We start from the raw sequence: 14,336 nt of genomic DNA, 5'->3' as shown, positions 1-14,336 counted from the left end.
AAAATTTAAAAGTGTAACAAAACCAACATTTAGTGCAATTTGAATTTGTAGCACTGATGGAGGTATATAAATTGGTAAATATCTATGAAAATAGGTTTGAGATTATCTAGTAAAGTTCAGTGTATGTTTTCTTGTATTGCAGCAATTCTACTCCTGGATACAAATCCTACAGAAATACATGCACAAGTACAAGAGAATATATCCAAGATATACGTCTAAGAATATTCATAATATCATTGCTTATGATAGCCTAAAAGCAGAAACAGACCACAGCAAGTTGTGACACATTTATACATAAAAAAATGATACAGCAATATAAATGATTAAACAACTTCATGTAACAACAAGAATGCATAACACAAACACAACGAGGAATATAAAAAGCAAGAAGAAAGAATATATACTATATTGTGTCCATTGATAAATTGAAATATCAGAAAAACAAATATTTAATGATGCACACTTAGGTGATAAAATTATACTAAAATGTAAACAAATTAATATCATAAATTTCAGACTAACAGTGATACTACTGAGAAGGGAAGTCAGGGATGTCAACAAGAAGTATAATGGGGGTTTTAGGATGCTTGATATGTTCTACTTCTTTACCATAGTAGTGGGTGTTTCCTTTATAATAATTCACTAAACTATCCTTGTGCTTTATGTAGTTTTCTGTATGTTTGCTATGTTTCACTATAAAACAATTAAAAACACATTAAGATAGTTTCAACTTCTCTAGCATAAATTTATCAAGAGGTTTTTATTGCTCATTAGAATAACTCTAAATTTCAATTTATATAAACTTTTCTGCATCCTACACCTCAGCACTGGAAAGAAACATCTACTGAAGACTTTACTTTCAATGCAGCCAACTTTATACAGTTACAGATTTATAGCTATGAACTCTGTATGCACACTCAATTAACTTAGGTTTTTCCCTACCCAAAATATATAAAAATGGCAAATCAGAACTGTAGAAAAGTCATTTCTCCAGGGTTTCTACATTTCTCCTTAAGAAAGTTATTGGCCCAGTATTTCATGAAACATCCTTTATTGGCGCTCAACTTCTTACATGTGATCTGTAGTATAAAACAACAGTCCATGTCCTGCAAACCATTTTTTTTTCTACTTATTACACGGCATAGATGCTGAAATGCTGTAATGTCACATTTTATAGTAAACTTTCCCTCTTAATATATAAAATTTATCAAAGCTCTTATTCTGATTTTGTGCATGTTACAAGCTAAAAAGCTATGCATTACATAAATATTAAATTCACTACTTTATAAAAATTAGTATTATAATGAATGGAAGATTATGCTAGCTCCCTAGGCAATGATCGGTTTAATTTTTTCCCTTTATTCTAAGGCACAGATACAATTTATTGATTAATACTTCTGATAAGTATGTAAGGTCATCTAAATGCCTAATTCTTCCCCCTCTTCTTCTCTCTCAAACTACAGTACAGACTTTAATGCATACCGTGATTGTATTGCATGGAGAACAATCAAACAAAACCATATTACTATAGGAAAAAGAAAATCTATCAATGTGTCTGGTCTTACTTTGCGAACACCTCGGCCAAGCTCTTCTCCATAGTTGGTTCCAAGAATTTCAAAGTGGACATTGGGATTGCCTCCATTTTCTCCAAATTCTAGCTCTCCAGTCAACCCACTAACTCCACCCTAAAGGAGAGAAAAGATACTGATGTAAGATTTTTGAAGATGTAAAATAATAATAATAGGAAGTTCTAGGAACACAATTTTCATCTATAAAATAAATATTTTTTCAAGCATGCAATTATTAACAGGATATTTTTAATAGATACACAGCATTAATAGGAGTACAATTGAAAGTAGCCTTGAGTATCACTTAATCCAATCCCATCCACTCTACAGAAAATGAAATTTTGACGCAAAGAAGCAAATTGTACTCAAAATGCCATGTATGACCTGAGACTAAATCCAGGCTAGGATTTTTGCCTACATATGTTGTGACATGCATGGATCTATTAGTCAAAAAACAAGATACTTCCAGAGACCATAGAACGTACTCTGGAAACAAGTTTTGACAATACTCTTTCTCCAGCACAATTCCTTTCTAATTTAATCTAAAATTATGTCTGGAAATCTTAAAAGCCATAGTTTTTAACTTATTGGAGGTTTGTTTTTCCTCCTTTAAATATCTTTTTCAAATTAAAATATCTAAATTAGTCTTGAACTCTGTTTTTGATCTTAAATAGTAGTTCTAGCTGTTGTGATTCCTTGGGAATTTCCAAGCTTCATCATTCATTCAACATGACAGATGTTCATTTCCCCAACAGATGGCAATATAGGTAATACTTCTCTCTTTCTTGTTTACCATTCTTTTCTCAGTTTAGTTTATCAGCCTTCACATTATTTAGGATTTTACAAATGAAAATAACATTGTGAGTCATGCTCTACTAAAGTATTTCTAACTTAGAATTTTGGCATGATAATCACATATATTTGGACAAATTACCTCAGTTTGTAAATTGCTTCCATTATCACCTCTGTGATGTTGATACTTAAATATATTTCATTTGCCATAACCTGTAACTCAACCTCTAGTCTTTTTTGGCAGGTATTATGCTGTCTGCTATATCTCCTACTTCATCTGTGTCTTATAGCCCATCACAAGACACTGAGTTCATAACAGCCATTCAAACAAATTAGTCCTTATTCATTAATGTCAATATTTAATCTATTTCATTTTTGCAACAGTAATAACAAAACTGATCCTCTACTGTTATTTTCTAATAAGATAGCTTCTCTTATTATCCAGTTTTATTAATAAAAATATATTGAATTTGAAATATCTGTGCTCTTCTCATATGTGAGTAAACAGTCAATGCATGGATTTTGAAGTCAGACTTCCTGGATTTGATCAATGGCATCAGAATCTACTAGCTGTACAAACCTGGCTAAGTCATTCAATTTCTCTATGCCCCAATTTTACATCTGTTAAATGGCAAAAATAATAGTCTCTACCCCAGAAAATAATTATGTCTTATAATACAAGTAAATATAGAAGAGTGTTTGATAAATTATGAGAGCTTAATTACTATCACCATCATCATCATCATCTCCATGATTATTTCATTCTTTCATTTTGGAAGGTTTCTAGTTCTACTAGAAATTATAGGCATGCATCTCTTTTTTTTTTTTAACTAAAGTTTACAAGGGTTGCAAAATTTCATTATATGCTTGAATATTTACAGGCTTTGGAAAATGTTTTTGTAAATTTGACTCAATTATATTTCATTGATTAGTATTTGGGGAGAAAAAGATTTATTAAAGCAGCTGGTCTAGGATCTATTCCCCCATTTTCTGATGTATGTGTGTGTGGGGGGCGGGGTAGAGGGAGCAGCCCAGGGGGAGAAAAAAAAAAGGAGGTAAATGAGTCTAATGCCCTTGTCAACTGGAATCCCAGGTAAAGAGATTAGTAATGTCTTATCTATAAAAGCCCTTAGTAGTTTGTCCAGGCCTAAAGAATTATTATTAGTAGTTGTTAATTGGAGTAGTAAACAAACTCCGAATCTATGGATTAATGGTTTATGGCTCCCTGGAAAATGTCCTAAAGCTTTACACTTTCCAGGGCAAAAATGGAGGTATTTCATAATGTAAATGCTCTCTCTGTTTTGTAGGTAAGCCTACAAAATCTTTTTTGGAGACAGAATGTGCATGTATGTCCAATGTGGGAAGAAAGGGCTTGGGGGGCGGGGGAGCATACAGAATTTCCAATAATCTCTTTCTCCTTTGTGCTTCTTAATTGCCTGTGTCTGATATGGGTGAACTATCTCATTCTTGTACATGAATCTGATCCTGAACGTTCACTCAGTACTAATATCTCAAGGAACCCAATTTTCACTTAAGATTTTAAAGACTGGGTTAAGTACAGTGGATCTTATTATCATAAATATGTCTAAATGGCAAATTCTGTTGGAGTTTGACAAATATAGCTTATATTACTACACATAGTTCAAACTACTGGTATTAAGAAATCCTTTTAGAAGCACTTCTCTTGTCCTCAAAATTACACATTTACCTCAGTAATATCTCCAATTATATCAGAATCTTACATTTCTGACTTAGTACTTTATTTCTAGGAAAAAGAGGAAAGATATTGTGTATCAATATGATTGCTACATTGCAAAAATGCTATACTCCTGAAAATTTTAAACTTTAACCACTAGACTGCCTGGCACTGTATTATTATTATTGTTCCCCATCAATACTCATATGGCCACCCTGGGCCAATGTCTTTTCTTTGGCTTATATCTGGTACCTAGCAACTCAGTACACTTAATCCACATTGCACATGATAAAAAAACCCCATAAATCAGGGAACCTGCATTTAGTTTACTGTGGCTCCACTTCTCTTTTTCACCTTTTTGACTTCATAATTGATCTTCTTTATGCTGTATTTTCTCTTTTTTCAAGGTGTTAGTACTATTTCTTATTTTTTAACATCTTTATTGGAGTATAATTGCTTTACAATGGTGTGTTAGTTTCTGCTTTAAAACAAAGTGAATCAGCTATACATATACATATATCCCCATATCTCCTCCCTCTTGCGTCTCCCTCCCACCCTCCCTATCCCACCTCTCTAGATGGTCACAAAGCACTGAGCTGATCTCCCTGTGCTATGCAGCTGCTTCCCATTACCTATTTACATTTGGCAGTGTATACATGTCCATGCCACTCTCTCAGCAGTGTGAGGTGATACCTCATTGTACTTTTGATTTGCATTTCTATAATGATTAGTGATGTTGAGCATCCTTTCATGTGTTTGTTGGCAATATGTATATCTTCTTTGGAGAAATGACACTTTCGGTCTTCTCCCCATTTTTGGACTGGGTTGTTTGTGTTTTTGATATTGAGCTGCATGAGCTGCTTGTATATTTTGGAGATTAATCCTTTGTCAGTTGCTTCATTTACAAATATTTTCTCCCATTCTGAAGGTTGCCTTTTCATCTTATGATTTCCTTTGCTGTGCAAAAGGTTTTAAGTTTCATTAGGTCCCGTTTGTTTATTTTTGTTTTTATTTCCCTTTCTCTAGGAGGTGGGTCTAAAAGGATCTTGCTGTGATTTATGTTATAGAGTGTTCTGCCTATGTTTTCCTCTGACAGTTTTAGAGTGTCTGGCCTTACATTTAGGTCTTTAATCTATTTTGAGTTTATTTTTGTGTATGGTGTTAAGGAGTGTTCTAATTTCATTCTTTTACCTGTAGCTGTCCAGTTTTCCTAGCATCACTTATTGAAGAGGCTGTCTTTTCTCCATTGTATATTCTTGCCTCCTTTATCAAAAATAAGGTGACCATATGTGTGTGGGTTTATCTCTGGGCTTTCTATCCTGTTTCATTGATCTATATTTCTGTTTTTGTGCCAGTACCATACAGTCTTGATTACTGTAGTATAGTCTAAAGTCAGGGAGCCTGATTCTTCCAGCTCTGTTTTTCTTACTCAAGATTGCTTTTGCTATTCAGGGTCTTTTGTGTTTCCACACAAATTGTGAAATTTTTTGTTCTAGTTCTGTGAAAAATGCCATTGGTAGTTTGATAGGGATTGCACTGAATCTGTAGATTGCTTTGGGTTATATAGTCACTTTCACAATGTTGATTCTTCCAATCTAAGAACAGGGTATATCTCTCCATCTTTTTGTATCATCTTTAATTTCTTTCATCAGTATCTTATAGTTTTCTGCATATACATCTTTGGCTTCCTTAGGTAGGTTTATTCCTAGGTATTTTATTCTTTTTGTTGCAATGGTAAATGAGAGTGTTTCCTTAATTTCTATTTCAGATTTTTCATCATTATTATAGAGGAAGGCAAGACATTTCTGTGCATTAATTTTGTATCCTGCTACTTTACCAAATTCATTGATTAGCTCTAGTAGTTTTCTGGTAGCGTCTTTATGCTGGTAGATTCTCTATGTATAGTATAATGTCATCTGCAAACAGTGAGTTTTACTTCTTTTCCGATTTGGATTCTTTTATTTCTTTTTCTTCCCTGATTGCTGTGGCTAAAACTTCAAAAACTATGTTGAATAATAGTGGTGAGAGTGGGCAACCTTGTCTTGTTCCTGATTTTAGAGGAAATGGTTTCAGTTTTTCACCACTGAGAACAATGTTGGCTGTGGGTTTGTCATATACAGACTTTATTTTGAGGTAAGTTCCCTCTATGCCTACTTTCTGGAGGGTTTTTATCATAAATTGGTGTTGAATTTTTTGAAAACTTTTTCTGCATCAATTGAGATGATCATATGCTTTTTATTCTTCAATTTGTTAATATGGTGCATTACATTGATTGATTTGAGTATATTGAAGAATCCTTGCATTCCTGGTATAAAACCCACTAGATCATGGTGTATGATCCTTTTAGTGTACTGTTTGATTCTGTTTGCTAGTATTTTGTTGAGGATTTTTCCATCTATGATTAACAGTGATATTGGTCTGTAGTTTTCTGTTTTTTGTGACATCCTTGTCTGGTTTTGGTATCAGGGTGATGGTGGCCTTGTAGAATGAGTTTGGGAGTGTTCCTCCCTCTGCTCTATTTTGGAAGAGCTTGAGAAGGATAGATGTTAACTCTTCTCTAAATGTTGACAAAATGCACCTGTGAAGCCATCTGGTCCTGGGCTTTTGTTTGCTGCAATATTTTTAATCAGTTTCAATTTCAGGGCTCGTGATTGGTCTGTTCATATTTTCTATTTCTTCCTGGTTCTGTCTCACCAGGTTGTGCTTTTCTAAGAATTTGTCCATTTCTTCCAGGTTGTCCATTTTATTGGCATTTAGTTGCTTGTAGTAATCTCTCATGATCCTTTTTATTTCTGCAGTGTCAGTTGTTACTTCTTTTTCATTTCTAATTCTATTGATTTGAGTCTCTGCCCTTTTTTTCTTGATGAGTGTAGCTAACGGTTTATCAATTTTATCTTCTCAAAGAACCAGGTTTTAGTTTTATTGATCTTTGCTACTGTTTCCTTCATTTCTTTGTCATTTATTTCTGATCTGATCTTATGATTTCTTTCCTGCTGCTAACTCTGGGGGTATTTTTGTTCTTCTTTCTCTAACTGCTTTCTATGTAAAGTTAGGTTGCTTTTTTGAGATGTTTCTTGAGGTAGGATGGTATTCCTATATACTTCCCTCTTAGAACTGCTTTTGCTGCATCCCATAGGGTTTGGGTCGTCGTGCTTTCATTGTCATTTGTTTCTAGGTAGTTTTTTATTTCCTCTTTGATTTCTTCAGTGATCTCTTGGTTATTAAGTAGTGTATTGTTTAGCCTCCATGTGTTTGTATTTTTTACAGATTATTTCCTGTAATTGATACCTAGTCTTATAGTGCTGTGGTTGGAAAAGATACTTGATACAATTTCAATTTTCTTAAATTTACCAGCACTTGATTTGTGACCCAAGATATGATCTATCCTGGAGAATGTACCATGACCACTTGAGAAGAAAGTGTATTCTGTTGTTTTTGGATGGAATGTCCTATAAATATCAATTAAGTCCATCTTGTTTAATGTATCATTTAAAGCATATGTTTCCTTATTTTCATTTGATTTCATTCTGGTGGATGAGGCTGGATCTTGTCTTTCTGGTGGGCAGGACCACATCTGGTGTTGTGTTTCGGGATGTCTGTGACCTTATTATGATTTTAGGCAGCCTCTCCGCTAATGGGTGTTTTTTTTTTTCCTGTCTTGCTAGTTGTTTGGCACAGGGTGTCCAGCACTGTAGCTTGCTGGTCATTGAGTGGAGCTGGGTCTTAGCGTTGAGATGGAGATCTCTGGGAGAGCTTTCATCATTTGATATTATGTGGAGCCGGGAAGTCTCTGGTGGACCAATGTCCGGAACTCGGCTCTCCTACCTCAGAGGCACAGGTCTGACACCCAGCTGGAGCACCAAGACCCTGTCAGCGACACGGTTCAGAATAAAAGGGAGAAAAAAAGAAAGAAAGAAAGAAAGAAAAATAAAATAAAATAAAGTTATTAAAATAAAAAAAAATAATTATTAAAAATAAAAAAAAACTAGTAAAGAAAAGACAAGAAAAAAAGAAAGAGGAGAGCAACCAAACCAAAAAACGAATCCACCAATGATAACAAGCGTTAAAACTATACTAAAAATAATAATAATAAATAAATAAACAGATCCATAGGACAAATGGTAAAAGCAAAGCTACACAGAGAAAATCACACAAAGAAGCATACACATACACACTCACAAAAAGAGAAAGAGGAAAAATATATATGTATCATTGCTCCCACAGTCCACTTCCTCAATTTGGTCTGATTCGTTGTCTATTCAGGTATTCAACATTTGCAGGTACATCAAGTTGATTGTGGAGATTTTCTCCACTGCTCCTGAGGCTGCTGGGAGAGATTTCCCTTTCTCTTCTTTGTTCTCACAGCTCCCGGGGTTCAGCTCTGGATTTGGCCCCGTCTCTGCGTGTAGGTCGCCTGAGGGCGTCTGTTCTTGGCTCAGACAGGATGGGGTTAAAGGAGCCGCTGATTCGAGGGCTCTGGCTCACTCAGGCCCGGGGGAAGGGAGGGGCACGGAGTGCCTGGCGAGCCTGCGGCGGCAGAGGCCAGCGTGACGTTGCACCAGCTTGAGGCGCGCCGTGCATTCTCCGGGGGAAGTTGTCCCTGTATCCCGGGACCCTGGCAGTGGCAGGCTGCACAGGCTCCCGGGAAGGGAGGTGTGGGTAGTGACCTGTGCTCGCACACAGGCTTCTTGGTGGCAGCAGCAGCAGCCTTAGCGTCTCATGCCCGTCTCTGGTGTCCGCGCTGATAGCCGCAGCTCACGCCCATCTCTGGAGCTCCTTTAAGCGGCGCTCTGAATCCCCTCTCCTCCCGCACCAGGAAACAAAGAGGCAAGAAAAAGTCTCTTGCCTCTTCGGCAGGTCCAGACTTTTCCCCGGACTCCCTCCTGGCTAGCCGTGGCGCACTAACCCCCTGCAGGCTGTGTTCACGCCGCCAACCCCAGTCCTCTCCCTGCGCTCCGACCATAGCCGGAGCCTCAACTCCCAGCCCCGCCCGCCCCAGCCGGTGAGCAGACAAGCCTCTAGGCCTGGTGAGTGCCGGTCGGCCCTGATCCTTTGTGCGGGAATCTCTCCGCTTTGCCCTCCGCACCCCTGTCTGTGGCTGCGCTCTCCTCCGCGGCTCCGAAGCTCCCCCCTCTGCCACTCGCAGACTTCGCCCGCGAAGGAGCTTCCTAGTGTGTGGAAACGTTTCCTCCTTCACAGCTCCCTCCCACTGGTGCAGGTCCTGTCCCTATTCTTTTGTCTCTGTTTATTCTTTTTTCTTTTGCCCTACCCAGGTACGTGGGGAGTTTCTTGCCTTTTGGGAGGTCTGAGGTCTTCTGCCAGCGTTCAGTAGGTGTTCTGTAGGAGTTGTTCCACGTGTAGATGTATTTCTGATGTATTTGTGGGGAGGAAGGTGATCTCCACGCCTTACTCTTCCGCCATCTTGAAGATCTCCCCCTATGCTGTATTCTTAATGAGCTGTTAGCCTGTGCAATTAGTAAAACCTTCTCTCACGTGGATATAAAGGGTGCTTGAGAGGTCAGTATTTCAAGCAACTAAACCCTTTAACTGAAGCCCCTTCTTATCTGTCTCAGACTTAACCTCTCTGATATTTGCTTGCCTAAAAATATTCCCATGTGTTTGAGCTTTTTTTTGTTTTCATCTATCCTCAGCTCAATACTGAAATCAGAGCCTTGGTAAAATGTGTGCTGGCCAGGTGGTGATGAGCAGTCATTATCTTTGTGCATGCATAGTTGCAGTTTTTTAAAAAATCTCTTGATACAGCTGATTCTAAACATTTAAAATAAGCTAATGGGACATTGATAGTATGAATAACACATATAGTTTTTAAATGTCCATTAAATTGACAGTAATAATTGCCTCCAGAGTAAACCTTTTGAAAAATACCATGTAAATTGGTTTAGATTTCATCCTACACACTCTGTATAGAAATACCAGTGGGTATCAAATATGAAAAGAAGAAGAGAAGAAAAATAAAAAGAGTAGATCAAAGGTCAGGAATAATTTACCACTGGATAATCAGTTCCTGAAAAGGCAGAAGTTTGATGTTCCTTTATGGATAGGATAAGTTGGAAAAAAGAAGAAAGAAAATTTCCTAAGTATTTGTTTCACTCTCTTTATGAGGCAGAAGGATTTATCCCTATATTTGAAACTGCAAAGTAACTGAGAGATACTTTTGGAAGATCATATAGATCAAATATTAATGACACTTGTCTAATTTCCTTATACATATTCCTAGGTTCCTTGCAACCTGCAAACATGCTTGGTAATTAAGGATACCCCGTTAAATAAACATAAGCCCAGCAAGACTGTGAACACACTGGGAGACGCCTGACTCAGCAGTGTGCCCTGATGCCCTCATGTTTCATAAGTTAATTTCAGTGAGAAAAATCCCTGAGAGAAAGAAGATACTACATTTTATACCCAGAAAAGAAATATAATTTGTAGATAAATACTAGAATACACTATGCCAAAAAATAAAAAAGAATAAAAACATAAAACTTAATTTGTGTAAAATGTTTAGGAAAACTTGAGTTGCCATATAACATTTATATGTGTGTGTATGTGCATACAGATATATACATACATATTTACAAATATACATATATACTCAAATATCCATTCATAATAGAAACTTGAAGCAAACTGAGCAGGAAATAAGAAACTACTAACATTTTGGTCATGCTGTCTACATCTCAGAGAATAAGAAACTGAGGCCCAGACAACTAGTTATTTGAGGAACCTGAACTGAAGCCTCCTTCTTGTGCCTCATACATTTTCCTCTAGACGACGTAAGCTGTGTGTCCAATATAACACATGCATATCACAGTGATTGCTCAAAAAATGTATGTGGAACTAAATTAAATTAAAATTGACACCATTTTACCCACTTTATGATTCAAATGCCCTGAATTTGAGGATACACTGAAGAGTCCACAAGAAGACTATTCCAAGGTCATTGACTATATTTTCAAAGCTCTTGTGGCAAAAAGTTTATTTGCACACATTTTTGTCAAAAGGCTATCTTATATTCCAAGTCAATACTGTTTCTAGTAAGACACATTATGTTTTCCTAAATGTTCGCTCTGTCCTTCAGGTTTATAATTCTAAATGGTACATAGTGCTTAACATGAAAAGCAAAGTAATATATTTATATTACTCTAAGTACACAATTTTAAAAAAAATCAACAAGGGGAGATCAATCAAGACAAAGGAATAAGAAGATATAGAAGTCACCTCTCCCCACGAACACATCAAAAATACATTTACATGTGGGACTATTCTCACTGAAAACTAACTGGAAAATGGTAGAAAGACTCCGATACAACCAAGGCTCTAAGAAAGATTTCACATGTAATTGGGTAGAAGAGCAGAGAAATTATCAAGTTAGGATCTGTGACCGTGGGAGGGGACTCAGAGGAAAAGGGAGGTTACATGGGCAGACATCCTCCCTGGGGCATGGGCAGTTCAAGTCACATATTGGGCTCCACAGGCCTGAGGTCTGACAAAGGGCAGAAAAGCCCCCTTGGCTGGTTGGAGGGCTACTGAGACTAACAGGGGGGCTGTGGGAAGCCTGAACTCAGCTCATGAAGAGTGTGCATCCTCTGGCTTGCTCCTGAGGCAGCGTGGAGAGGGCAGAGTGAGACCGCACTAGTGGCTGCCGGGTTTTCTGCGACCAACCTAGCATCTGCCCCAGCCTGAGCCTCTCGATTGTTCCAGCCTTGCTTATTTCATGTCACAGCTCTGCACTGGATATAGGGCTGCCAAGACTGAGGAAAGTGGTAGACTTGGAACACAGAGGCGACTCAGATCTGGGGCAGCATCTGGGCAGGGAGGGGGCAGCCATTGCTGGCACTACACAGGCAGCACACCAGAGACAGCCTGGACCTCTGTCTACAGCCAACCTTCTGCAGCCCACGCCCCATCATGAGCTGAGAGCCCACATGGGCCCCTATTGCTCCAGCACTGCTCTCCTCTGGGGCAGGGGTGCCAAAGCTGAGAGAGGGGAGAGCACATACTTGAAGGGAATGGAGCCACCTTGTACCCAAATTTCAGGGCTTCTGTTCCAGCAACTTTGGATCTGACCCCATCCCCAATCGGTAGGCAATAGTCACTGGCAGCTGATAGCTACCAGCACACCATGAGGAAAAATGTGACTTGCATTCATGTCAAATCCAGCTCTCCCACCAAAGGCACTGGGCACACACAGACTATACACGGATGCTCCCATGTAAGGCCACTCCTTGAACACTGCAATAGGTAACTGTTTCCCCTAAACTCATAGAGACAGAGAAAGTTAAGCAAATGAGAAGACAGAGGAATTGGTCTCAATTGAAAGAGCAGGAGAAAACCCCTCAAAAATACATAATAAAACAGAAATAAACAATTTACCAGATAAAGTATTTAAAGCATTAATGACAAGAATGCTAACTGAATTAGGGAAAAGAGCAGAAGAACACAGAATTTTAACAAGGAACTAGAAAATATAAAAAAGAACCAATCCGAACTGAAGAATAAAATAACTGAAATGAAAAACCACACTAAAAGGAATGTATACAAGACTAAGTAATACAGAAGAAAGCATAAGTAATCTGGAAGTTAGATAATGGAAATCACTTGATCAAAACAGTGAAAAGAAAAACAAATTTAAAAATTAGAATAGTTTAAGAGATCTCTGAGATAACATTGAGTGTACCAACATTTGCATTATAGAGGTCCCAGAAGAAGAGAAAGAGAAGGGGTTGAAAATGTATTTGATGAAACTATGGCTGAAAACTTCCCAAACTTGAAGAAAGAAACAGATATCCATGTACAGAAAGAACAGAGGGTACTGAATAAGATGTATCCAAACAGACGCATACCAAGACATATCATCATTAAAATGGCAAAACTTAAACAGAGAATTTTAAAGACAGAAAGAGAAAAACAAAGAGGCATATACAATGGAACCCCCATAAGGCTATCAGCTGATTTTTCTACAGAAATGTTGCAGGCCAGAAGGGAGTGGCATGATATATTTAAAGTACTGGAGGGAGACCTTCAAGGTGGCAGAGGAGTAAGACGTGGAGATCACCTTCCTCCCCACAGATACATCAGAAATACATTTACATGTGTAACAACTCCTATAGAAAACCCACTGAACGCTGGCAGAAGACCTCAGACCTCCCAAAAAGCAAGAAACTCCCCACGTACCTGGGTAGGGCAAAAGAAAAAAGAATAAACAGAGACAAAAGAATAGGGACAGGACCTGCACCAGTGGGAGGGAGCCGTGAAGGTTTCCACATACTAGAAGCCCCTTCGCGGGCGGAGACTGCGGGTGGCGGAGGGGGGAAGCGAGGGGGGAAGCGAGGGGGGAAGCTTCGGAGACGCGGAGGAGAGCGCAGCAACAGGGGTGCACATGGCAAAGCGGAGAGATTCCCTCACAGAGGATCAGGGCCGACCGGCACTCACCAGCCCGAGAAGCTCGTCTGCTCACGCGCCGGGGCGGGCGGGGCTGGGAGTTGAGGCTCGGGCTGGTCAGAGCGCGCAGGGAGAGGACTGGGGTTGGCGGCGTGAACACAGCCTGAAGGGGTTAGTGCGCCAGGGCTAGCCGGGAGGGAGTCTGGGAAAGAGTCTGGATCTGCCGAAGAGGCAAGAGACTTTCTTGCCTCTTTGTTTCCTGGTGCGGGAGGAAAGGGGATTCAGAGCACCGCTTAAAGGAGCTCCAGAGACTGGCGCGAGCCGCAGCTAAAAGCACGGAAACCAGAGACGGGCATGAGATGCTAAGGCTGCTGCTGCCGCCACCAAGAAGCCTGTGAGCAAGCACAGGTCACTCTCCACAGCTCCCCTCCAGGGAGGCTGTGACCTAAATAGACCTAAAGAGACATTTCTCCGAAGGAGATATACAGATTGCCAACAAACAGATGAAAGGATGTTCAACATCCCTAATCATTAGAGAACTGCAAATCAAAACTACAATGAGGTATCACCTCACACGAGTCTGAATGGCCATCATCAAAAAATCTACAAACAATAAATGTTGGAGAGGGTGTGGAGAAGAGGGAACCCTCTTGCACTGTTGGTGGGAATGTAAATTGATACAGCCACTATGGAGAACAGTATGGAGGTTCCTTAAAGAGCTAAAAATAGAACTACCATAAGACCCAGCAATCCCACTACTGGGCATATACCCTGAGAAAACCATAATTCAAAAAGAGTCATGTACCACAATGTTCATTGCAGCTCTATTTACAATAGCCAGGACATGGAAGCCACCTAAGTGTCCATCGACAGGTGAATGG

The 14,336-nt window shown here is 39.0% G+C and overlaps 1 protein-coding gene across 3 annotated transcripts in view; it reads right to left on the bottom strand.

Annotated features, from left to right (window-relative positions):
- Nucleotides 1-14,336, bottom strand: part of GRID2 (glutamate ionotropic receptor delta type subunit 2) — a 1,386,623-nt gene that overhangs the window by 543,482 nt on the left and 828,805 nt on the right. For all 3 annotated transcript variants that reach the window (XM_004276975.4, XM_049709175.1, XM_049709174.1), the window contains exon 8: nucleotides 1,566-1,685. In XM_004276975.4, coding sequence (XP_004277023.1) covers nucleotides 1,566-1,685 — 120 coding nt within the window. The remainder of the gene's footprint in view (nucleotides 1-1,565; nucleotides 1,686-14,336) is intronic.

This window comes from Orcinus orca, chromosome 4 (genome assembly GCF_937001465.1).
Source record: "Orcinus orca chromosome 4, mOrcOrc1.1, whole genome shotgun sequence".
NCBI classification, from domain to species: domain Eukaryota; kingdom Metazoa; phylum Chordata; class Mammalia; order Artiodactyla; family Delphinidae; genus Orcinus; species Orcinus orca.
This window is presented reverse-complemented; position numbering and strand designations above follow the sequence as displayed.